Below are 26,993 nucleotides of genomic sequence, written 5' to 3' on the forward strand. Positions count from 1 at the left end.
AGTGCATTTCTCAGAAGTCAGATGGTTTTTACATTTTGCCAAATGTTCCACCACAGCTGAGAGAGATCAGTCTTTAAATGAGTGTTGTGTGACAGTGTGAGTGTGCGTGTGCATGCAACAGGGAAAAAACTCTCAGGGTGATGTTTGTGACATTAACACACTCAATGTCCTTCTGCTTTTGTTTAAATGCTTGTTCAAATCATTGGTTGAAAACAAAAATATCAGATGAGGTACATTGGTCGGCCTTGTTTTTTCAAGATGTTTGTTATCCTCCAAAAGTCCTTGCTTTGCCAAGTTAGAGGTTGTCGGGGGCATTTCATTTTCACGTCAACATTGTAATAAGATCAAGATGGGAGATGTTTAAAGGTATCTTTACTCTCTCCATTGTCTAAATAATATAAGGTCAGCTGAAGCAACAGGCTGCCTTTATTTTTTTCTGAATGGTGTCAAGTAAAATGTGGCCACCTGTCGGTTGTGGTAGCGGAAGACTTTGTCAAGCATTTATAAGTGGATTTAGTCACATCAACTGTCTTTTAAACTGTCAGAGGATCGGTGGTTCAATCCCTGGCTTCAGCAGTCTACATGTTGAAGTTTCCTTGGGCAAGATACTTAACCCCAAATTGCTCTCGATGCTGTGCCATCAGTGAGTGTGACTGTGTGAATGATTAGAGGCTCATAATGACCAGGTGGCCTTGCCATCATATGAATGTGGGTGACAGGGTGAATCCAGACTTCTGTTGTACAAAGTACTTTGAGTGGTCGTCAGATGGAAAAAGCGCTTTATAAATACAGTCCATTTAACATTTACCTTTGCAGTGTGCTTCAGTGAAAAGGCCACAGTTTCACATTTGCTTACCAAATTGAGGGCAGACAAACAAAAGGGACAGAATAATGTAAAACAGCACAGAGCCTGATGGGAAAAAATAAAGAGAAGAATTATGAAAGAAAAGCTTTCTAATGTGATCAGTGAACAGACAGGTGGGCCATGTGACATGGAAGCTATTGAAAAAATAATTCTCTTCAAATATTTCTGTAAACCACTGAGATTAAGAGCAAGGTACAGAAGTATCCTCTTACTGCCAATGCTGGGTGAGTGATAACATGCTGCTGGATCAAGAGTGAATGTTGTACAATATCCAACTTATTCAAGTAATTTCACCACATTGAATTTCTTTTCTAAAACCAATCTGTCAAGTACTGGCACTCGAATAGTAGGCTACTGAGTTTCAATAATAAATTCTGTTTACTTCTGTTACTTAAAGCAAACGTAGCTTTCATTACAAACACACAGGCCTCAGCAGATTTGTGAGACTCATTCTGCCTCTGGGAAACACATTGGTGCTAATAAACATTGTCCTGCTGTGTTGCGGTTTCTTTCCTATGTGTGTGTCATCAGTCACCATTGCTGCTTCCCCAAGTCGTTTTTTTGTCCTTTATTTATCATGGTTAGCCTTAGCACAAATCCACCCGCATTGTTTTCCTAATCAGAAATCCTTTGTTTCTATTGTTTTTTTTTCATTAGATGAGTTTGATGCATACATCATTGTATCTTTTGTGAACGCTACTCTGGTTCTGTCCATCGGGGAGACTGTAGAAGAAGTGACAGATTCAGGATTTCTGGGAACAACTCCAACTCTCTCCTGCTCACTGCTCGGTGAAGACGCCCTGGTGCAGGTTGGTGCGATGTACCTTTTAACCCCATCCTCATTCATACTGGACTACAACCTCATGATTACATAAAGTAATATCGTTGCTTACTTCCAAATCCCTGCCCTTGCCCAAATTATCTGTGAGAGTTTTATATGTTTGAATGTGATGTTGCTTACCTTCCTGTGTCTGTGACTTTTAATTGAAGTGTGCAGAATATCTTATTGAAATAAGAATAAATTAAACACAAAGTAATATCAACAATTAAACCTCTTTCCATCTGATTTCTTCTGCTCTCTCCCTCCCTGCTGCTCCATACAGGTGTACCCAGATGGTATCCGCCACATCCGAGCAGACAAGCGTGTGAATGAGTGGAAGACTCCTGGCAAAAAAACCATTGTCCGCTGTGCTGTGAACCAGAGACAGGTTGTTATCGCACTCACTGGAGGAGAGCTGGTCTACTTTGAGATGGACCCGGTAAGAAAGTAGACGTTTTCGTCTTTTTTGACACCAGTCAGGAGAATGTTGACATCATTTAGTGACAGACATGAAGCACTCAAAACTCCAACCTCAGATATGACTGCACAACTTTGCAAAAATTACTTTGAGCTTAACCTAATTTGTGTTCACTGCAGAGAAAGTGACAAATTTAAATCTGATTAAAACTAATTTGAAAACTAAAACTAACTTAATCATCAGGTGCCACAGTAAACATAGGAAGGGACTGAGATGGCTGAAAATCGTGATTCCAAAAAAGTTGGGACACTGTGAGGCGTAAATAAAAACAATGCAATCATGTGCAAACAAACTGTTTACCGACAATGATTTTACGATAAGCGATAAGATAAGACTTTATTGATCCCACACCAGAAAATTTAGTCGTTACAGCCAGCAAGTATCACAAAGAACAAGCACAGTGGCATAAAGAGTTCAAAATAAAAAAGTATACAGGGTACAGAATAGAAAAACAACTATGAATATGTACATTTGTACAGATTTTGAAAAAAATAGTAAATGCCAAGAATCCTACTGGCATAAAAAAAATACTGTTGCTAATATTCTTATGAGAAATCTAACTGGACCTGGTACAGGGGTGGCTGTGGTTCAGGAGGTAGAGTGGTCGTCCACCAATTAGGAGGTCGGTGGTTCGATCCCTGGCCTCAGCAGTCCACATGCCAAAGTATCCTTGGGCAAGATACTGAACCCCAAAACTGACTCCGATGCTGTGTCACCGGTGTGTGAGTTCATATGTATGCTGCTTTGGATAAAAGCGTCTGCCAAATGACTGATTGTAACTGGCATGTGTTGTATTGCACTTGAGAAATACTATTGCACTTGAGGACTATGTATATGCACAATTTATACTTTATAAGAGTACTGTTGCCAGTATGGATCATAAATAGCATTATTGCACAGTTGAGAGAAATATACAATTTAGAAATCGCACCAGATGAAATGGATAATGTGAGCAGATATTAGCATTGATAACAGCAGTGCAAAACAAAAATGGGCTTATGATGTAGATTTGAGAAAGACAACATCAAAACAGTGTTCCTTGACTTATGTTGTAATATCCTTTCTACAACTGTGCTTCACAAAGTGGTGAATCTCACCTGATCCTTGCTTGTGAATAGTTTAGCCTTTTGTGGATGTCCCCTTTTATACATATTCAGTACCATGGTACTATTGTCTGTTACCAAATGACCCTTTGCTAAACCCCTTGTGTCAAGAAAAACACATACACTTTTTGCGTTGTATCTATCTGTGAGCCAAGATGCAACTATATCAGAATCTAGAGCAATGATAGCAGCTCAGTCTTGCTCTTCATTTTGGGGACGTTTACACTCCATCAACTGCGGCCAAACTTGTGCTGCATACCACTGCATTGCTAAACTCACGGCTTCCTTCTCATATCCGTAATCCTCCTCTCTTGTAAAAATGAAAGCAGTACAGTAAAGCATAGCCTAAATCTAACCACTGTATTGCTTGTCCAAGTACCTTTTTCTTCTATACTAAGCATTCAAACAAGCCAAGGGATGATAGAATCAATAACATTTTAACCAGCCTACTTTCTATTATTTTATTATTTTCAATACCGTGCTATGGGGCAAATTACTTCTGCACTGGAATACAAAAAACAATGCTGCTCCCTTATACACATTACATGGATCAGCAACTACTGGTGAGGATCCTGATGTCATGCCTGGGACATGTAGCATTTGCCTCAGTCTTTTAGCATTATATCATGTACGTAGCCATTAAGTACATATTTAAGACCCTTTTACAGGGTTCTCGTTTTAAAATGTGTCACATGAAACATTAGCTGGAGAGAAGCTTCTCAGCTGACTAACAGAGTTTAAGCATTAGCATACATTAGCATATAGTTACACACATAAAATCTGCTAGTGAGGTCCATTTAGCTGACAGTCAGTGGTCATCAGCTAGAAATGAGAAATTCAGAATAAGAACATATTTAGAAAAATCAATAAAGTTGTTGAAGTAAAACATTAAATATATTGTTTTTGTACTTTATCCAATTGAGTATTTGTCAAAAAGACTTAACAAATGATCACATTGTGTTTTATTCATGTTTTACACAGCGTCCCAACTTTTATGTAGTAATGCTGTTTCTCTCTTTGTCTCCTTTCTCTTCCTCTTACTAGTCTGGCCAGCTGAATGAGTACACGGAGCGGAAGGAGATGTCTGCAGACGTGGTGTGTATGAGCCTGGCTAATGTTCCACCTGGTGAGCAACGCTCACGATTCCTGGCCGTGGGACTAGTTGACAACACTGTCCGAATCATCTCCCTGGACCCTTCGGTATGACCAGAAGCACTAGTTCGTCAGGGAGATAGACCCTTCAGTAGAGAAACCAACACCTTAAAACGATCTGTATGTTTGCGTTACCCAGTCTAAAGTGTTGAGGAAGAAATCAGCAGGGTACTGTATGCCATTGTGCTTTATGTTTAATGACTGGCTGTGGAAAACTCGTACACCACTGTACTCGGTATGCTACTGCTGAATGTTAGTTGACTTTTTTATATAAATCTGTCCTTAGCTTGGTGTCTTCTTATCTGTGCACATGTATGTGTAAAAAAAAAAAAAAACAATATCAATATATGCTCTCACAATGCTCTCCAAATGTTGGTCCCCATACAGTTAGGACAGAATTAGGTAAAAAGCTTTTAAATACGCCATCCCTCATTCCTGGAATAATGTACAGAAGATCTGAAATTGCCAAAGCTAATTATTATGAGGAAATATACTCTCAGTCAATGTGATTGCTCCTCAATTTTCACTGAAATCGTTTTGTTTACGCATCAGAACTGTTTTTTGTACAGTTTTTACTGACATTTACATTTACTGTATAGTGTGGTTGTATTTTTTCCATTCGTGACATTTGTGTTTAATTCTGGTAGATATCTATGTTAATTTCTCACCCTGCAATCACTAATTATTGTTTGTTCCCAAAAGCAAGTTGCTCGCATGTTACTTTCCAATGTCCATGCCACTTAATGCTTTAAATGAAGAGGACCTCTTGTATCTAAATATTTTACAGTTTCTACTGTTTTGTATGTTGGCAACCTTCATTATGTTGAAATGACTTTAACCCTCTGAATCTTTTCTTGTTCAGGACTGCCTGCAGCCATTGAGTATGCAGGCCCTTCCAGCCCAGCCAGAGAGTCTGTGTATTGTGGAGATGGGAGGGGTCGAGAAACAGGATGAGCTTGGAGAAAAGGGAACCATTGGCTTCCTCTACCTCAACATAGGGCTTCAGGTGTTCTCTCTCATTCACCAAAGTCATTCCACAAATGTAGCTTTTAAACCTGTGTAGACGCACACATAAGTCATACCTACTGTATGTGTTGGCTGTGGCTCAGAACTGATCTTGTGCTAAGTGGTAGATCCAACAGGACAACTCTGAATATCACGTTTTGCATATGCCATGAGTAGAGACGCATAAAACATAAGCACGCTCGGTCACATCAGTGAAACAGAAGAATATTACGGCTGGATATCAAAATTTTCAATGTCTAAGTGACAAAACATCGGCAGCAACCTGTAAAATGTAAAAATGTTATCGTCTGTTTACAGTTGGTGTTAATGTGACAGTTTATTGGGATATAGCTTTTAGATCATGGTGTATGTGTGCGTGTGTTTGATTGGTCCCCTTTCTCAGAACGGTGTGCTGCTGAGGACTGTGCTGGACCCAGTGACGGGTGACCTGTCAGATACCAGAACACGCTACCTGGGATCACGACCTGTCAAACTCTTCAGAGTCAGGATGCAGGGACAAGAAGCTGTATGTGGCTCAAATACTTCCATATAAACAAAACACAAAAAAAGATACTAAGAATGCTAATATAACACCAACTTATTTACAAAATGATACATTTGTTTGGTCTCATAGAAGCATGAAATCAAGTCTTGTGGCTGTTGATCAGAGTGAGAAATCTTCACATAAAACTTTGAGCTCTAAGAACCTGTAGGGATTTGTGATTTTTTGACATTTTAGAGACTAAATAATCATGAGGTGAATCATGAACTGTCTGCATCTCTTCTCCCTGACAGGTACTGGCAATGTCCAGTCGCTCCTGGCTCAGTTACTCTTACCAGTCTCGCTTCCATCTGACCCCTCTGTCATATGAGACTCTGGAGTATGCTTCTGGCTTTGCCTCTGAGCAGTGCCCTGAAGGCATAGTGGCCATTTCCACCAACACACTGCGGTGAGGCAGCTCTATACAAAATCTGGCACCTAGAAAGTAAATGTTTCGTTATTCAGCCATGAGACAGTTATTTGTATGTCTGCTGTCTCAAGAAAAGTTGTGATTGCCAGGGTAGGCTCGTCAGCCACTGTGTAAACATCTGTCTGGAACCAACTCAATATTTAAATTTTACCAATAACAGGAAACAATTGGTGGATTCAGCCAATTTTCATCTCAAAAATATCAGTATGCGCCTGGAGATAACATGGACACCACAAGAATAATGTAATTGACCATCTTGGGCCGCTTGTGTTTTCTGCTGTAATATTCTGAAGATGACAAAGATTATTAACAGTAAAAATGAAAGAAGGAGGTTGGATACAGGCTGTTGCTTTGTATAGCTTTAATAGAGCAAATAAAAAGAAGCCTACATAATGAATGCCTCATATTGTCTAATAACGTACGACTTATCCATGTAGTGGTGTGATTGTGTTCTGGTCCGACAATCACATAAATCCCAGACTGACCTGTAAATGATGGCTTGTGGCAGAACATACAGAGCAGCTCAGTGGAGAGGCAAAGACCTACCTTTAGAGCTCTGCTGTACCACTCAAGTTAAAAATTGTTTGTAACTGTGTCTCCTCTTTTCTCTTCTCATTATCTGTCTGGCAGAATCTTGGCTTTGGAGAAATTAGGTGCAGTCTTCAATCAGGTGGCCTTTCCTCTGCAGTACACTCCCAGAAAATTTGTAATCCATCCAGAGACCAACAACCTCATTTTGATCGAGACTGACCACAACGCCTACACTGAGGCAACCAAAGCTCAAAGAAAGCAACAGATGGCTGAGGTATGAAATGAAGTGTCAATGAGATGTTGGTGTAATGATCCTATTTGCAAAGCTGAAATCTGCTCCTGGTCCCTGACAATAAATTCATTAATACAGCAAGATGGTCTGTTGTGTAAAGCGCTGGACGTAGTGTCCGTGACATCATCCATAGAGCCTTTGTGTAGCTCAGTGAATATTGGCTCCAGTCATTGCCATCTTGGCCGTGGCTATCCCAAAAAGTAAGAGAAAGAGGTGGAACTCAAACTGTTTTGTCTTTTTTTCTACATGGTTGTTATCGTGTATATTTCTGCTGTAAAATTGGGTATCTTAATATGAGCCTCTGTGGGGACAGACTCTCTTTTGAACCCAGCCTCAAGTGGCCATTCAAGGAATTGCAGTTATCGACACTTCTGAGTTGGCCTTTCAGCCCTGGAGGTTGCAGCTTGGTCTGTTCTTGGATCTTATTATTTGGGGGGACATTTCCATCAGATTAATTCTCTGGGTCTTGACTTCCTGGGGTGATAGGAGTAGATGAAGACTTTTTGCCTTAGTTCTTGGAGCCAACAACATAGAAATTCGTGTGTGTTGCTTATAATGTTACCTTTCACATTTTTTTGTCACCAGAGTTGGTATTGTAGGGAGGAAAATGGTAGTTAGTGGGATTGACTCCAGTTCTGAGTATGTGCTTAGCTCTCTATCTGCATGTTTTTGCAGCCACATTAAAGTATGTTACTTTTAATATGCTTAAACATTTGTAACACAAATGACTATTGCAAAATCCATTTTGCAGCAGAACGTGACACTGGTGACGATGATGAAACTGGCATGCGTCCCACCAATGATAGACGGAGAATTTTCATGGAAGTCAGTTTAATTGAGTTTGGCCTTATATTGCTATAGCTACGGAATGTTAGTGAAATATGTTTAAAAGTTTTGACGAAACACAGTGTGGGAACCTTTCAGATTTTCAAATAATTTTTACAAAGAAAGTCATTCAGATTTGGCCGAGGGGAAGCTATTTGCAAATTGTCACACGATAGCATGTGTATAAACATTAGGGCTGCCAATAATTTTCTCTATTAATTCATTAATCGACAGTGAAAGAATGACCATCACCGTTTGTCAGAGACTAGAGTGTCCTCTTCAAATTGCCTTTTTGAGCTATCTGTATTGGTAACACTCCTACTGAATGTGTCGCTTGGTAATGGGGAAAAGATGGCTCACGTTGGTCAAAATGCTGTGGTATCCCTTCAGTTCACCTGCTTTGTTCTTTGTTGTCCTTGCCTCTGCAGGAGATGGTGGAGGCTGCTGGTGAGGATGAAAGAGAACTGGCTGCTGAGATGGCCGCTGCCTTCCTTAATGAGAATCTCCCAGAAGCCATTTTCGGTGCACCTAAAGCTGGAGCAGGACAGTGGGCCTCACTGGTGCGTCTTGTCAACCCCATACAGGGTTCCACACTGGACCAGGTGCAGCTGGAACAGAACGAAGCTGCATTCAGGTGAGCAGGTTCTGGTCTAGTCCACACATAGGTATTTTTTTTTTAAAAAGAAATCCTGTCCACACAAGTGGCAATATACCCCTAAAGGTGCGTTCAGGCCGGACGCGAAGCGAATTTTCGCCTTGCGTCACTCGCGCGAATTTGGCCACGTAGTTGTTGAATTTAATCGTGTGAGTAAACAACTCGTGAATATTCGCCCAAAACGAAGGGGAGGGGCTACCGTAATATATAAAATAAAACAATTATTCCCTCCATTTCTTTCTGTCATCAACCATGGTTAATATCACCACGATTGCGTCGCTGTACCTGCTGTGGCAGTCCGAGATATGTCGGAAATCTAAACGCCGTCGTGTTTGGGTCAGTCACACCATCCGGAGGCGTACACAGCTCAGTGAATTTCACCGGCTTGTCCAGGAGCTGCGCCTGGATGACGGCCACTTCCAGCGGTATTTCAGGCTCACCCGGGCCCAGTTTGATGACCTGCTTGGTCGGATCGGTGCAAGGATCATTTTCTGGAATAGGCGGGACCCGGGGGGCGCATGACGTCACTGACGTCATCGTCTAGAATTTCAATGCTGATAGGCTGTCCCGACACAGCTTCATGCGAATATTTCGCCAAAGTTCAATTTTTTGAACTCGCGCGAATTTGCGCCGCGTCATTCACGTCGCGAATTTGCGTATTCGCATCGCGCTAAACCTGCGATTTGCGCCGCCGGCACAAATTCGCGTGTATTCGCGTCTTTGCATTGACTTTGTATGTAATCTCGTCGCACGAAAAATTCACTTCGCGTCCAGTCTGGACGCTTCACATTGACAGTTGGCCTCCAGAACTCCTCATATCTTAGAAATTCTGCTCAGTGTGTTCTCTAACATGACTGAGTTGATTCAACAGCTGCCATTGCGAAATTTTATAGGCTGTCAAAACAAAAGATCCTTTAAAATTTCACATTTTCTGTTATGCAATGATTGAGTTATTGCATAACTCAGAAGAGAGAATTAGTTTTGCCCCTATTTTCAAGAAAGAGAAAGCTGTTGGATTATCATCTTCCTTTCCTGCAGTAACTTCCTCTTTGCACAGACACCAAGTGAATATAGTTACAATGGTGCATTATTTAATTGCATGTTTTGGCTTGACCTGTTAATTGTTAGATAGCAAACCCTTTAATCTCCACTTATCATCAAAATACAAGTGGAATTCATAGGAAGCACCAGCATCAGGGTCTAAGATAACAAAGCTGTTTTTGAACACAAGAAGTGTTATGTAACATAGACTTGTACATCTATGGTCAACAGTGTGTATCTCAGTTAACCCAAATTGTTATGTATTATATTTTTAATCAGGAACCTTGCATACAGGCGGCACGGTGGCGCAGCAGGTAGTGCGCGTGCCTCACAGCAAGAAGGTTGCTGGTTCGAACCCGGGGTCGGGCAGTGTGAAGTTTGCATGTTCTTCCCGTGCATGCGTGGGTTCTCTCCGGGCACTCCGGCTTCCTCCCACAGACCAAAAACATGCTCATTAGGTTAATTGGTCTCTAAAATTGTCCGTAGGTGTGAGTGTGTGAGTTGTCTGTCTGTATGTCTGTGTATGTTGCCCTGCGATCGGCTGGCGACCGGTTCAGGGTGTACCCCGCCTCTCGCCCATTGCTAGCTGGGATAGGCTCCAGCCCCCCGCAACCCCGAAATGGGATGCGCGGGTAAAGAAGATGAATGAATGAATGAATGAACCTTGCATACATATGGTAGTATATAGTTTTGCGCACCCTGTAGCAGACTCACATGGATAATGTTTAGTTGTATGGATGCCTTGAGGAAATGTTGCTGTAGTTTTATTAATGTGCAGGACATCCTGTTTTTATTTATTTATTTATTTATTAATTTATTTGATGTTCTTTTTTTATCTTGAACTCATTGCCAAGAAGTTGCACAACAGCCCTTATCTCACATCTCTTTCCCTTTTCCCGATACATTTCAGTGTTGCAGTGTGTCGCTTCCCCAACACAGGAGATGATTGGTATGTTCTTGTGGGCGTTGCCAGAGACATGATTCTTAACCCCAGATCAGTGGGTGGCGGCTTTATCTACACCTATCGGCTCATCGGCGGAGGGGAGAAGCTGGAGTTTGTGCATAAGGTGGTTTTGACGCCTCACTGAACTTAAATTAAATGTATTTCAGTTTGCTGACTTCTTTTGCTGCATTTTCTCTATTTTCCTTTGATACTTATTTTCATATGCAAAGCACTTCAAGGAATTGGACTGGAACTTGCTCAGCAAGTTACTCACTCTCGGTCATGTATAGCAGACAACAGCAGAGATAAACCCAACATTTACTGAAGACGCAAGTGCAAACAATTGCAAGTGCTGTTTTTTCTTCTCCTTTAGGTGGCAAGATCAACATGTTTTCACAAAATGCGGCTGCTGTTGCTTTAAGTGCTAATACGTGGTACAGATTAGAGTGGAACTACAAACCTGCCGCTGGGTATTTTCATCTGAGTCAGGTTAAATTTACAGTTTTGCAATTAAAGCTAGACTAAACAAAATCAAAAGAAAATGAAATGGAGCTGATGTCTGCCACCTCTATGTAGATTTTTCTTTAGGGTCATTGGGATCGCATTACATGATCATTTACTCTTGGGGCAAAGGGTGCTAATATGTCTTTGGAAACTGCTCTATTATTGAAATGGGTGTTAGCAGGTCACAGTTTGAGATGGGTGCAAAGATTTGGAGTAGTCTTCAAAGTGCACCAGACAGGACAACTTCCAGTGAGGTTTTAATGACACCAAACATAGATGTTAATGCTGCTGGCGCCAAACATTGCTCCCTGGGCAATTCCCCAGAAACTCAAGCAGGGTGGAGGCCATCAGGGTGAATCAGCCCACATGTATTTGTTACCTGATGTGGAAATGAAGGGAAGTGACTCATGAGTGTTGTATTGTGCAGTGGTGTTAGCCAGTTCTTTTCAGGAATTTCCCAACCACTTACACAGATCCGATATTTTAGATGAGTCTGTCTGGTCTAAGTACATTTTTTTACTGATGCTCATACATGTGGATACCCAGGTGGAAGACAGATTATGCATATCCAAATTAACATATTTACGCTACTGACCCATATCTGACCACAAACACTGTCATGGGCATACCAGTGTTCAAAGAATTTTGAGCGCATGTTATAACATCAACTTTGCCAGTAGACACTGGTGACTTGTAGATATGTTTTTAACAATATGCTAATATTGTTAAAATAGAAAATACCTGTTAACTTATTGATACTAACTTCAGTTGGATTAGAACATTTGTTTTCAAACTTTTTGTGCTCAAGGCTCACCAAAGAACAAGCGAACTGTCAAGGCACACCTGCTCACTCTTTTCGCTTTCTACATGTTTTAAACAATTGTATTACTCATGAAATATGTATTAACAAAATGATTCAAGAATTCAATTGAAAATTTGTAAAATGACATGAAATCAGCAACACATCGATTTGAAACCAGAGAGGTCACAAAATAAAAAATTAGGTTATGGAGCTGAAAAGAGGGAGAGGCAGAAAAGTGTGTGTGTGTCTGTGTGACTCATCCCACAGTCCTAGAGTGCAGTTCCTTTGGTAAAGACTCAATTTTTTTCTCCCCACAACCCCAAAACAGTCCAGTTGCAATCCAATTCACAACCACAAAAAGAGACAACTCAAAACTGCACTGCAGGTTTTACCATGGATACCTACAGACTGGGAAATACACACATCCACCAGATTATTCCCTTTTCTGTCTTGACTCAGACTCTAGAGACGAGGCCTATGTTTTGCCCTGAGTTGTATGTTATTATTATTATTATTATTATTATTGTTATTATTATTATTATTATTATTATTATTATTATTATTATTATTATTATTATTATTATTAAATACTAAGAATAATAACAGTGGCAATAATAATGTATGGTTGTCACAAAATCCCAAGCACACCTGCACACCATTTGGGAAGCGTAATGGAAGAGCCGTTTTTAAACCCTCTTCAAGACAACTCAGAACATTTCCATTGACCAAACAAGATCTAAGTTTAATGTGCCAGACTTGAAGAATGTGTTCTTTACAGTTGAGTCCAAGTTCAAACTTATTCTAACAGGTTATTGCAGCAGTCCAAAAGAGGGTGAGTTGTTCAGGAGCGGCTACACCTTTTTTCAGACATACCATCCTTTCTTGCTTGAAGTTATGTGACAGGATTCATGTCTAAAGCCGTGTTGAGTGAGACATTGGACCCTTGTTCTACCTCTTATTAAGTATGAGCTGTTTCTGTTTAGATAAACCTGCTGCACCTCTGCCTAAATTCTCCTACAAGCTGTTTAAAACAATCAGATTAGCTGTGGTTTATTATTCTTTGTGTTTTGTTTGGCAGACTCCGGTAGAGGATGTCCCTTTGGCAATTGCACCATTCCAGGGACGAGTCCTGGTGGGAGTTGGGAAATTGCTAAGAATATATGACCTGGGCAAAAAGAAGCTGCTTCGAAAGTGTGAAAATAAGGTAAGACGAGCCCACACACACATCCATGCACCCAATGTATAAACTGTTGATGTGAATGTGTTAGACAGTCACATTGTGTGTTAAGCCAAGCTGGACATTTTGGCCAAGTGTCCATTTTGACAGCTGATAATTCTGGCAACAAATTTTGATAGTCAGAATCTTTTTTTTATGATTAATCTGTAGGTCTGGTTTTTGGTAGGATAACAATTGTTTTCCACTTCCTTTAAAATACTGTAGTTGGCATTCAACTGCAGTCAGCACTGTCGACACTAACACGGATGAGATCAGAAATGCATCATTTTCTCTCAGGATTGGTCTTCCATGCACATGGTCTAGCTTCCACAAGGGCTGTCAACAAATATTTTAAATGACAATATATAATAGTACTTGTAGTCGCACTCGTCATCTTCACCTTATCTGGGTCCGGGTCGCGGGGGCAGCTGCATTAGCAAGGAAGCCCAGACAGCCCTCTCCCCAGCCACTTCCACCAGCTTTTGCTGAGGGATCCTGAGGCGTTCCCAGCCCAGCTGAGAGACATAATCCTTTCAGCGTGTCCTGGGTCGGCCCCGAAGTCTCCTCCCTGACGGACATGTCTGAACCACCTCAACTGGTTCCTCTCGATGCAGAGGAGCATGGGCTCAACTCTGAGCTCCTCCCAGATGTCCCAGCTCCTCACCCTTATTCTAAGGCTGAGCCCAGACACCCTACGGAGGAAACTCATTTTGACCGCGTGTAATTGCAATCTCGTTCTCTCGGTCATTACCCAAAGTTCATGACCATAGGTGAGGATCAGAACGTAGATCGAACAGTAAATTGTGAGCTTCGCTTTCTGGCTTAGCTCCCTCTTTGCCACAAAGGACTGTTTGAGTGCCTGCATCACTGCAGCTGCCGCCCCAATCCACCTACCGACCTCCGAGATACTTAAACTCCTCCACTTGGGGGAGGACCTCCTCCCCAACCCGTAACGTGCAATCCACCCTTTTCCAGCTGAGGACCATGGTCTCAGACTTGGAGGTGCTGATTTTCATCCCAGCCGCTTCACACATGGCTGGGAACCAAGTCAGTAAGAGCTGGAGGTCGTGGTTTGATGACCACGAAGAGGACCACATCATCAGCAAAAAGCAGACATGAGATCCTCATGTCCCCAAACCCAATACCTTCTATCACTCCCCTGTGCCTAGAAATTCTGTCCATAAAAGTTATGAACAGATCAGGTGACAAAGGGCAGCCTTGACGAACACTTTATAAACCTGGTTAAGGATTATTATAGTCTAATAAGGCTTTTCAATCGCAAATCTGTATTACCTAAATTTCTTGCTATGACTTAATGTTTGTGACAGTGCATAACATCAGTGACTTCAATTACTGGAATTGTTTAATGAAGTAATAAGTCTAATAAGACTCTTCCGCCACTTTCTTTGTAAATTAGACATAATTCTGAAATACGTCAGTTTACAATGAATCACAAAAAAAGAGCAGTCTTAAAGGGACAGAAGTTATGGTCTGCCTGTCAAAGTGCCTGCCTTTCACCAAGAATAAACAACTTTCAGCGTTTTTTTTTTTGTTTGTTTGTTTTTTCCCAGACTATTTTTCCAAGTATCAGTGTGAATAATGACTGGTGTCAACCCAGACACATTCATGTCTATGACTATAAGAGCATCTCCCTTTTGTTTGCAAAGGCGTGGTTTAAGGAATTTGGTTATATCATTGACACTTGCCAGAAAAAAAAACAAAAAACAGTAGAATTACTTGTGGTGCTGAAGAACAATGTTTTGATGAGTTTTCAATGGGTTTCTGTGCCATTTTGGATCTTGTTTCATGTGTATGCACCAAAGTGTGATAAAGGTGTGGTACTGCAAATCAACAGCCGCTATTGAAAATGTGCAGTTAAAAAAGACTGCAATGCAATTTTAACAATAAAAACTGCACAGAGAACCTATAAAGGTCTCGTTAAGATAAGATATTCCTTTATTAGTCCCACAGTCCCATAGTTTATGTACACTTTGACTTTCTGTCCAACTGTTCTATTGTAGATAAGACACATGATTTGCATTTGAATCGAGATTGCATGCACAAGTGTATGTGATGCAGTTGGAAGACAGTATGTACTCAGATTGTTGCGATAACTTTTGTTGTGAATTGGCGCATCAGGTAGCAGGGCTACATCGCATTAGTAAAGGATATTTTCCTCCACAGTATACATGTTGTGTCTATTGATTGTGTTTTATTCAGTGTACTTTTTTGCTCTCCTCCTTAGCATGTTCCCAACCTGGTGACTGGCATCTATACCATCGGCCAGCGTGTGATTGTGTCTGACGTTCAGGAGAGCCTTTTCTGGGTTCGTTACAGACGCAACGAGAACCAGCTCATCATCTTCGCTGATGACACATATCCCCGCTGGGTGACCACCGCCTGTCTGCTGGACTACGACACCATGGCCTCTGCTGACAAGTTTGGGAACATCAGCATCGTAAGTGGGGGGCAGGAACAGGGACAGGGGCTGGATGTGTACAGCAGGATAAAAAGGTTTGGGTGCCCCTGATCAAAATTTCTGTGAAGATCAATAGCTCATTGAGTAGAAGATGGACTCTTCAACATTCTTGTCAACATTTTAAGATTAGTGGATTATTTTTTATCTGTACAGTTGCAGGGTGGAAAAAAAGGAACCCCATACAAAGGTTTGGGCACCCCAAGACATTTAAGCTCTCAGATAACTTTTAAAGTCTCAGACTTTAATCAGCTTGTTAGGTCTATGGCGTGTTCACAGTTATCATCAGGAAAGACCAGATCATGAACATTTCAAAGCTTTATAATACTGTGAGTCTTCAAGCCCTGTCTGAAAAGTCAGCAGTTATGGGCTCTTCAGCAGCTGCCGAGCACTCTGAAAATTCAAATGATTAATGCCCACAAAGCAGGAGAGGGATAAGAGAAGACAGCATAGCGTTTTCAGGTAGTTGGTTCATAATGTAATGAAGAAATGACAGTTAACAGGAATGGTGGAGGTCAAGTTGAGGTCTGGACACACTCAAAGAGAAAATTACGGATGAACGGATAATGAAAAAGAGATTGAAGATGCTCCATCAACTTTTAGAGCTGATATGTGGCAGCATTTCAGTTTTCCCATTTCAAGAGCTGACAATGTTGAAAATGAAACTGAGAAACACAAAACAACTTGCAAATACTACCTGACAATGGTCAACTACACTACGGGAATCACATTAAACATGAGAAGCCATTTGACACATTGCCTACCAGAAAAGCTCAAATCACAACAACAACAAAGCTTCAGCCAGGCCAAAGGAGCCTGAAAGAAGCATTTGGAGCCTTGCTCCCCCATAACAGTCCAAGAGCTGAAGAAATAACAAGATGCATCTGTGAACATACAGCCCAAGACTTAAGGCCGTTTTCTGTGGTCAACAACGATGAATTTTGGAAGTTTGTAAACACACTGGAGCCAAAGTGTACAGTTCCACCAAGACCACACTTAAGTCACACAGTGATAGCAGCTCTTTACCAAGAGACAAAAGCTAAAGTGACCTCAAAGAAGCAGAGTGCGTCTCAGTAACCACAGATGGGTGAACTTCACGAGCTGCTCAGAGCTAAATCACAGTCACAGTTCATGTTATGACCAAAGAATGGGAAATGAAAAGTTTTGTCGAACAGACGCAGTCTCGTCTCCAATCACACACTGGACTCTACGTAGCTGAGGTTTTGAAGTCTGCTATACTAGAGTGGGAACTCGACATGAAGCATAACAACAATCATCACAGTTGCTGTCGTTATAATGCAGGAACTATGGATGTAGCGTTGAGAGAGGCTGTACTGTCCTCACACATGAAGTGTTTTACACACACTTTGCTTCACAGGCAGGTTTGAACGTAGGCCGCCGCAGCCATCTGCTCGGTTGAGTGAGGCGTGTAAACACTCTGAAACATTGATGAAGTTAAAAATTTTTGGCCACAATGAGTACAGGTATGTTAGGTATGTTTGGAGAAAAAAGGGTGCACCCTTTTTTCTCCAAACATACCAAACATACCTGAATTTCATGAAAAGAACACCTCTCCAACCGTCAAGCACCAGGGTGGATCCATCATGCTTTGGGCCTGTGTTGCAGCTAGTGGCATGTGGAACATTTAACTGGTAGAGGGGAGAATGATTAAGCAATACATCACTCTAGTCCGTGATATACGCTCATTATACCACAGCTAAGGGGCGTTCTAAACTGAAAACCCCCTTAGCGTGGTATAATGAGCGTATATCACGGACTAGAGTGATGTATTGCTTTTATAAAACGTTAACCTTAACGTTAAAGTTAACCTTAAACATGTGAATTCAACTAATTTGGTCTATTTGTTAACGTTGTCAAAACACTGCAGCAACTTTTTGCTACCTACTGTAACAGTTTGTTGTCATGGATACATTGTTGCTTCTCTGACAATCAGCCCCGTAACGTAAACATGCGAGGCCCCCCCGCAGTTAACTATGAGTGAGTGGTCTGGAAGAATCCACCCAAAACCTCAATGAATGAGAGTTTTTTTTTTTTTTTTTTTTTTAATAGTTTTAGCTTTGAGTGATCACTGACTTTATTAAGCCGACTATATGTGACATCGCGGCAGGCACCTGGAGACGCAGCAGCGGCATCTGAATATCATGACTTTAAAAGCACCAAATTACTTGCCTTAACGAATTTCGTTATTAAATAATGTGAAGAATTGTAAAATATCATTTCCATGAGGCTGTTTAGCCAGGCAGTGACAGATCACCCTATAGAGCCCTAAGTGTCATAGTCGCTGTCAAGGTGCTGATCCTGTGACTGTCATTATACGAGAGCTGTCCGCGGACTCCTAATTTCTCATTGATGCACAGTGCAGGATTTTATAATCTAATCTAGCTAATAATAATACGGCCCAGCTGACAATAATGATAACATTGAAGAGGAATACACAATCATTTTATTGTAGTTTTTATTCAGTGTGAAATACATAAGGTATTATCTCATAAAATAGTCCCACTTTTAGTCAATTTAACTTGTTTGAATAAATAAAAAGTTTAAGTTGTTCAAATAAATAAAAAAATAAATGAAAAATAATGTTATACTTTGATACATTCATTTCTGCAGCTTTTACTCCATAACATTAGACCTAGATTGTATTTACATTCATTTCCGCAGTTTTTCCGCAGTGAACTCTGTGTCTTTGAGGAGGCACCAGGAGAGGCTGAGTGGGGGACGTTGATGTGTCTGTTGAGTCCAGCGTGGAGACCGATGTAGCTGCTCAGTCCGTATAGTTTACCTTTACAGTTTCTGACAGTGCCGTAAAATTGTCTTAAAATGTCATTGAATTGTTTTTTAGACACTGTCTGAGAGTCCACCGCCACACCTTTATCTTGACACAAGTTTTCGAAGCACTTCACTGCCAACTTGGTCTGTGTAACCATACTGGCCTCACTAAATATGAAAGTTGGTCAACCTCTCCGGACGTCAGCTCCGCATGTTGTCTTTTGCTCGGCTTTTTTTCGGAGACAGGCATCTCTTCAATCCATTCATCCATCGTTAGCCCCCCCCCGGAGATCAAAGTTGACCGTGAACATGTTTGAATGTTGTTAACGCCTTAAAAAAATAAACATCAAAACTGGCTACTTTTTGCTGCGTACTCCAACAGTTGGCTGTTGTCATGGAAACATTGTTGCTTCCCTGAAGAGGAGTGATATGCTGTGATAAGGCTTTTTAGAATAGTAGCTGTGGTTTACGCTCATTATATCACAGGTAACAGCCAATCAGATTGCCGGATTTCACCTTTCCATTTTTGAAATTAAATTAAATACCAGCAAATTCTGAAAGCAAACATTATACCATCTGTCAAACAGCTGAAGATGAAAAGAGGATAGTTTCTACAAGAGGACAGTGATCCTAAACACACCTCAAAATCCACAATGAACTACCTCAAGAGGTCTTTAGCTTTATGCTATTTGGAAATCAGGTCAGCTTTTACCCACTTAGCAACAGAAATTGTGACCAATGGCACCAAAACCTTTGCATGAGACTATATATCTTACCTGTATGTCTTCATTTTCTGTTTGATATTCTCAGGTGCGTCTGCCCCCCAACACTAGTGATGATGTGGATGAAGACCCCACAGGGAACAAAGCTTTATGGGACAGAGGCCTTCTTAATGGAGCATCACAGAAGGTAAACTCATCTTTCAACAAACTTGAATGCAAATGGAAGAGTTTTGCTCTTTATGTCACTGGTCATGCCAGCAGGCGCTGCAGAGGTCTTCAGCTTTACATAAGCGTGACTTAACAAACTGCCTTAACATGTTTTATCCAGGCCTAGTGTTAGGCCTGTTTTCAGACTTTTGCTGAGGATTTTTACCTTAAACAGAAATTACCATCAAAATCAAACCTGAATTTTGATGGATGAAGTACGGGCACATTGATACAAAGCAGAGTACATACACACACACACAACTTCAACCAGGAACAGCATGAGATAGGCCACCAGTACCTTTTATTATAGACTGGAACCTTTTTATTTGTGCCTTTTCTTTTTAGAATTTGACCAGTCTGTTCCTCAGAAATATGTGCAAGAGCAAAAGCAACAGCTTTAATTTTAAAACAGAAGTACTGTGAGGCTGGGCAAGTTTAGATGAGCTCCTGCTTCGGCCAAATTGTCAGGCCTGTACAGAACTCTGGCCTGATTCACTAATCTGCCTCCTCCACTATTCTGACCTCCGACCGCCAACATGCACAGACACTATGTTCATGTGCGCGTGCGTGCATGCGCACACACACACACACACAGCATAACACAAGTTTTACCTTCTCATGTGTAGACACACATATGAACACATGCACAGATTGGAGAAATGCACAGAGTATCACTCATCCCATATTTAAATTCTGGTCAAAAACTGTTTAGGTAAGAGACTGGGAAAGTCCCTCCAATTTAGACATTATGACTTGGTCCCAGCTGTCTTTGTGTCACAGTGTTTGTCAGCTATTTCTGCCTCTGTGCACATTGATTGAGAATTTAGTTTTTCAAGTTTGGAAATATACTGTGTCTGTTTTTAGATGTGGGTGTGGATGCCTGGATTTACATAACCTTATTCAAAATGTCCTGTGTGGGTGTGTGTGTGCACAAGCATGCGTTTGCATCTGCCTGGATCAATTTAATTATCCATACATGGCTTGGCTAAATGCTTTCTTACATTAAATTAAATGCATTCCACTTTGATTTAATTAGGGTACCTAAAAGGATCAATGTCGGGGGGGACAGCTGTCTTTTGAGCAAAATGAAAGGATGGACTGTCTTAACTCCAAATATCATATAAACTGCATTTCCACCCAAAGTACTCAGAACTTTTAGTATCATGAACTACTTTTCAAGGAACTAAAGGTTCTTTTAGGGATCAATGGGATGTCATATGGGACCAATACAAAGAAGGTGTCACTGTGTAAACATGCTAGACTGTTGCAATTTAAAGTACTGCACCATTTGAAAATCTCTCAACAAAATATATAATATTTCATGATTGTGCCTAAATTATAAAATCTGAGCAGGGACCTACAGTCATTGTGTCTGGTCTAGGCTTGCCATGGTCGTCAGTTGTTACCTGAGCTGCACTAGCGCAGTTGTGGTTCAGGAGGTGAAGTGGGTTATTCACTAATCAGAAGGTCGATACCCGGTACTTCCAGTCTGCATGTTCCCCAAGCCAAATCCTGATGATGTTTCATTGGTGTGAGAGTGTGTGTGAATGGACAAATATGACTAGACTAGAAAGCACTATATAAATGCATCCATTTACGACAGTTAGATGGTAACACCATTGACGTTACTTGCCCACCGTATTCATAGTCTCAGTAACTGCAACATGCTATTTTCACAGTCACATTAGCATTTAGTTAAACACACTGCTGTGTGTAAGTGCAAACGCACAAAGATGCTAGCTTGGCTATAGAGTTTTTGTTTTTTTGTTTTTTTTTTCTAGTAACCATTTCATTTCAAAGTGCTGATGCCAGTTATTTAGTTTTTATGTGCAAATGAGGGTTTCGTGACAATTAGGTCCAAAGGATGGACATATTGTGTTGTAAGACATAGCCTACTGGTTTGGCGCTGACATCTTGGTTGTTAACAGTGTGTGTGTGTGTGTGTGTGTGTGTGTGTGTGTGTGTGTGTGTGTGTGTTTCTTTTGTATATAAATTGATTTCTTTAATTCAGTCAGAGTTGATGGCCAGAGCAATCAAAAGCACAGATTCTGTTGTATGTCTTCTGTACTCTATGGTTTATAGTGAATCATGAGAGGGGCTCAGTCATCCCTCTCAAGAGACGTTGTTGGTCTCTTTCAGACCTGTAGTTTCCCATCAGAGAGAATCTGAATGCTGCACATGACTGGCTTAGTTGTGTCCGGGGCACAGAGTGTATTTCAATGCACCTCCGCTCCTTTGGTCTCATGGCGTCAGTGTCATGTATATCCTGTATGCAGTTGGCTCACAAATACTGAGTTTTATTGCCTTCCCAATGCTGCCTTTGTATCCAAGGCATACCCTGATTATTACCTCTAATTGTTGGCAAAGCGTTCTTTTTGATGATTATTAAATTAGAGCTGACCATCTGGACCAATTTCCTCTAAGCAGTGGGTGACAGTACATGTCTCCTTTCTGACCTTGTCTCAGAGTCTGCTGTTAATGTACTTAGTGCATATGTGCAGTTGTCAGGACAGATGATCTTGGGGCCTGAAATGGCTTCAGTGGCATGTCTGATGTGTTGTTTCAATTCAGATTCCAAAAAAAGGTAGGACACCGAGTAAAATGTCAATAGAAACATCATGCAATGATTTGCAAATTCTTTTCAACTCATATCCAGTTTGATACAATACAAAGACAACATATTTAATGTTCAAATCAATAAACTATTGTTTTTTCTAAATATACACTCAGAATTTGATGCCCGCTACATGTTCTAATTAAGCTGGCAGTGGTATGTTTACCGCTATGTTGCTTCACCTTTTCTTTTAACAACACTCAGTAAGCATTTAGAAACTGCGGACACTAATTGCGCGCACACACACACACACATATTTATATATATAACGTGCAGAATGTGACTTGGCATTGTCTTGCTGAAAGAATTAGCATCCCTGAAAAAGATTAAAGACGTTGGTGACAGTATATGTTACTCCAAAACATGCAGAAACATTTTAGCATTAATTGTGTTCACAGATGTGCAAGTTCAGTGCCCTGGGTATGATGTCCATGACCAAGGAGGTCAGCAGCGTGTCTGGATGGTGTTGAAATATGGCTTTCAGTTTGCTTGGTAGACTCTTCACTTGCATTGGCCACTGAGGGGTCGAAGGTTACAGGGATTCAGTGTTGTTTTTCGACACTTCCATTACATGTAGAGATTTCTCAGGATTTTCTCAATCTTTTGGTGATATTATGGACAGCAGATGGTGAAATCCCTAGATTCCTTTTTTCTTTTTGAGTGTTCCACAACTTTCCCAGTCTTTTGTTGTCCTTTGTCCAACTCAAATCAACATTTAATATGTTGTCTTTGTACTGTATTCAAGTGAACACAGGTGAAAAAGATTTCATTCTGTTTTCATTTACGTTTTATTCAACTTTCTTCAAATCAGGGTTATATGATCTGATTTTTGAAGTGTGAACATGAGATCCTCGTAATTTTTCGGAAGAATGGGTGTGGATGGAAGTTACCAGCTGTAATCATAATCAGTGACAAGAAGTCAAGATCATTGAAATGAGCTCCACCACCATTTCAACACCTAAATCTTCTTCATATTCTTGTGTCAGAAAAGTAGATTGTCAAAATTTTTTCACCAATAGCACATATGTGATCTCATGTTTAAAACATTTGAATATTATTTTCTGTTGTTTAAATACCTCTCGTTACTTCCCCTGTAATTCAGTGTGGAAGAAAATACAATATGCTGGTGCTGGCCAATTCCTTTTACAGCAGTCAGTGCTTGCCATCTCTGTATGTGTGTAAGGCTGAAGTGATCATCAGTGTCGCTCAGAGGGGAGAAGGGGTGAGTCCTACCAGTCAGCAATAACACAACTGTCCTTTTCTCCCCCCATTGTCTCTCCAGGCCGAAGTGGTAGTGAACTACCATGTAGGAGAGACGGTATTATCTCTACAGAAAACCACTCTGATCCCTGGAGGTTCAGAGTCATTGGTCTACACCACTCTGTCTGGAGGCATTGGCATACTGGTCCCATTCACCTCACATGAGGTATTACATAAACACCCACACACCTCATGCTGTTAGAAGCTAATGCATCACTGTGGCCCTCAAACACTCACTGTCTTTGTTCCATTCAATGATACATTTGATTACACAAAGTGTTTTTTGAGCCCTTTCTGTCCCATTGAACTTTTTATTGCCCTTTTTCTGGCCTCCCATTTCTCTTGCTCCTCTTTTTTCACAAGACCTCTATTCTTTGTCTCTTTATCCAGGACCATGACTTCTTCCAGCATTTAGAGATGCATATGCGCTCTGAGTTCCCTCCACTGTGTGGCAGGGACCATCTCAGCTTTAGATCCTACTACTTCCCAGTCAAGGTTGGTATCTGTTGCTTCAGTGGTATGCATACATTTGGGCACCCCAGGTTAAAATTTGTTTTTGTGAATTGTTGAAAGATGAAACATTTATTTCTTAAGCAAGATCAGTCCATTGTTTTTGTTTTGAATTATTTTGGATTGAAGAACGAGAAGAACAAAGGACCACCATGCAAATGTTTTGGTACCCCAAGAGATTTTAGCTTTCATAACCTTTACCAACGTCTCTGACCTTAATTGACTACAAAAGACCCTATGGAGGATTTAGCAGACTCTGGAGTGGTGTTCCACTGTTCTACTGTGCAGTGACACCGAACAAACATGATTTTCATGCAAGAGTCCTTAGAAGAAAATCTTACCTGCATCCTCAAGACAAAATTCAGCATTGGAAGTTTGCAAAGGAACATTGGTAGCTGATGATGTTAAAATAGAACTTTGTTGGTGACAATGAGCACAAGTATGTTTGGAGAAAAAAAGGGTGCAGAGTTTCATGAAAAGAACACCTCTCCAACTGTCAGACCAGGGTGAATCCATCATGCTTTGGGCTTGTGTTGCAGCTAGTGGCATGTAGAACATTTAACTGGTAGAGGGGAGAATGAATTTAATTAAATACCAGCAAATACTGGAAGCAAACATCAGACTGTCTGTAAAAAAGAAAAAAAAAGGACGATGAAAAAGGAATGACTTTTACTGCAGGGTAATTGTCCTAAACATATCTCAGAATTGACAATGGACTACCTCAAGAGGCAAGCTGAAGGTTTTGCTGTGGCCCTCACAGTCCTCCAACCTAAACACCATTGAAAGTCTGTGGATAGACCTCAAAAGAGCAGTGCATGCAAGATGGTCCAAGAATCTCACAGAGCTAGAAGAAACAAGAACAGACAGACTCTCAGCTGGGTACAAGCTGTGATACTTGCCAAAGGAGGTGTTGCTAAGTACTGACCATGCAGGGTGCCCAAACTTTTTCTTTGGGCCCTTTTCCATTTTTGCTATTTCAAAACTGTATAAGATGGTGCTTAAAATATCAAAGAAATGTGTCATCTTTAAGTTTATGTTGTTTGGAAATCAGGTCATCTTTCACTCACTTAGCATGCCACTGCATTGTTTTTACCTGTCCATCTCCAGATGTCCATTCAGCAACATGTTCTGAGTCTTGTTTTTTTTTTTTTCCTTTTCTGTTTTTCTCTCCAGAATGTGATTGATGGAGATCTCTGTGAGCAGTTTAACAGTATGGACCCTCACAAGCAGAAAAGTGTGGCAGAAGAGCTGGACAGAACGCCACCCGAGGTCTCTAAGAAACTGGAGGACATTCGTACTCGCTATGCCTTCTAAATTTTCACCTTCAGCAGGGGTGGTTAGAGAGGCACTCAGTAGGGCCATTATACGCTCTAATCCTGCTCTACCACAGTTTGCCCCTTTGGGCACAGATTCACAGACATATATGCTTTGTTATATGGCTGACTGTGGCCAGACAAAGGAAACACGGAAACATACTGCAAGATGTCACAGACTTGTAATTCTCATACATTGTTCAATTATGATGCAACTCACCTGCAGCTATTCCAAAACAAATACCAGCATATAGCAAAGTATGTGACCATTCTCCCACGTGGCTGTCAACAGTGCTGCTGACTTCGGCCACATACATACTGCCTCAAGTTGCTGAGAATTTTCTGCAATTCTTTCACACTTCTCCTTTGCTTTTGAATCTGCAGAAAACACACACACACAAACACACACATTTACACAAAGACACCATTACATGTAATCATGATAGGAAGCCTTGGTCAACAGCCCTCTGATTTTGTTCCCATAGTTTCCTCAATTCACACGTACCTGATTGTGTAGCGAGCATCTGCGCTGACATCTGCATCCTCAGAGTGCACACATACTGAACCCAAGTCATCTGTTGTCATCTGTGAACGAATAAATACATTTTATTTAAAAGCCTTTTAGCTCATGCCAAGCAGAAAAGTCACATGGACACAATGTGAAGACATTGATGTTGTGCTGTTTGGACAGACGATCTTTAAAATACATGAATATTTTAGTGTCTGCAGTTTAGCAAGGTGTTTCTCAGTTTGTCTCTTCTATCTTTGATCTCAGCAAAATTAAATGTGTTTTTGTAGGTTTTTTTAATTCTTCATTTGAATGTACATTGATTGGAACATTCTGTTGCATTCTGTTGCATATACCATAGTCCAAGATGGTATCATTAAATCTTTCTTTCCCCTTGCATACCAGTTTGATAACATGTCCACCCCAAGCTCATAGACGCATATTGCTTACTTGCAATAAACAGAGGCCGACCTCTAACCCACTCTAAGCCTCAGGCCACAGTTCAAGAAGTGTTGCCATACTGTGGCATTAGACAACAGCTGAATTCAGACTAAATAAGTGGGTGGAAGAATACTGAAGGTTTGCACTGGGTGTTGTTCTTCTCAGTCCTGTAAATTCCCAACCTCAGCCACAGGCACAGACATAGCATTCCTCAGTAGTCACTGAATTTATGGGTTTGTGGGATGGGGCAGTGGTCTGTTTTTGTAAATAAAGTTTTTTTGTGCTTTATAATACCATGTGTTTGTATGTCATTTCCTGCCACTGTGTGTGAAGGACCATCACTCAGCCATATAATTTGTCTCCATCATTAATACATAAGAGGGCCATATTAAGTTTTGTGGTTGAGTGTCATGGCTCAGGGAAGGGGCAATATTTATGCTGTTTTTCATTTTAATCGTTAAAGTTTGATCAATACGATTGAGACCATGCAGGTGGAACAGTCAAGTTATTGTGCACTGATTGGGTGACAACACCACATCCTCCAAAGTCATGTGTTAAATCTGTTGAGTACCAGCTAAACAGTTTAAATGTGCCAAACTGGACAGATGGGAAACATTTTAGCTGCTTCAGTGAGGAAGTTAGGAGAGACGGCATCCATCCCACTTTGGAGGAAGCAGCTCTCATCTCTAGAAATCTGACCGATTTTATTTATGAACCTAAACCCTGCCAACTCAGAGTTGAGACCAGGAGGCAGAGCTGCAGTCCTACACGCTTCTCTGCACTTCCATTAGAGCAGTTACCCACCCAACACTCCATAGAGACTGTGTCTGCCCCGCGGCCATGTAAACTAAGTAAACCAAAAGTACAGAGAAGAGGAGTTAAACATAAAAATCTAATAAAAATTAAAACAACCACTACAATAGTACAACAAGATAGGAGAATTAAATGT

The 26,993-nt window shown here is 40.9% G+C and overlaps 1 protein-coding gene across 1 annotated transcript in view; it reads left to right on the top strand.

Annotated features, from left to right (window-relative positions):
* Window positions 1-26,337, top strand: part of sf3b3 (splicing factor 3b, subunit 3) — a 36,808-nt gene extending 10,471 nt beyond the window's left edge. Inside the window, exons 13-27 of the mRNA XM_076732955.1 lie at window positions 1,523-1,674; window positions 1,969-2,124; window positions 4,311-4,466; window positions 5,281-5,424; window positions 5,827-5,949; window positions 6,219-6,373; window positions 7,025-7,199; window positions 8,471-8,676; window positions 10,649-10,805; window positions 13,066-13,191; window positions 15,449-15,661; window positions 19,280-19,378; window positions 23,295-23,438; window positions 23,663-23,767; window positions 24,956-26,337. Coding sequence (XP_076589070.1) covers window positions 1,523-1,674; window positions 1,969-2,124; window positions 4,311-4,466; window positions 5,281-5,424; window positions 5,827-5,949; window positions 6,219-6,373; window positions 7,025-7,199; window positions 8,471-8,676; window positions 10,649-10,805; window positions 13,066-13,191; window positions 15,449-15,661; window positions 19,280-19,378; window positions 23,295-23,438; window positions 23,663-23,767; window positions 24,956-25,096 — 2,252 coding nt within the window. The 3' untranslated portion in view covers window positions 25,097-26,337. The remainder of the gene's footprint in view (window positions 1-1,522; window positions 1,675-1,968; window positions 2,125-4,310; window positions 4,467-5,280; window positions 5,425-5,826; window positions 5,950-6,218; window positions 6,374-7,024; window positions 7,200-8,470; window positions 8,677-10,648; window positions 10,806-13,065; window positions 13,192-15,448; window positions 15,662-19,279; window positions 19,379-23,294; window positions 23,439-23,662; window positions 23,768-24,955) is intronic.
* Window positions 26,338-26,993: the final 656 nt, after the last annotated feature.

This window comes from Chaetodon auriga, chromosome 6 (genome assembly GCF_051107435.1).
Source record: "Chaetodon auriga isolate fChaAug3 chromosome 6, fChaAug3.hap1, whole genome shotgun sequence".
In the NCBI taxonomy this organism is placed as follows: Eukaryota; Metazoa; Chordata; class Actinopteri; order Chaetodontiformes; family Chaetodontidae; genus Chaetodon; species Chaetodon auriga.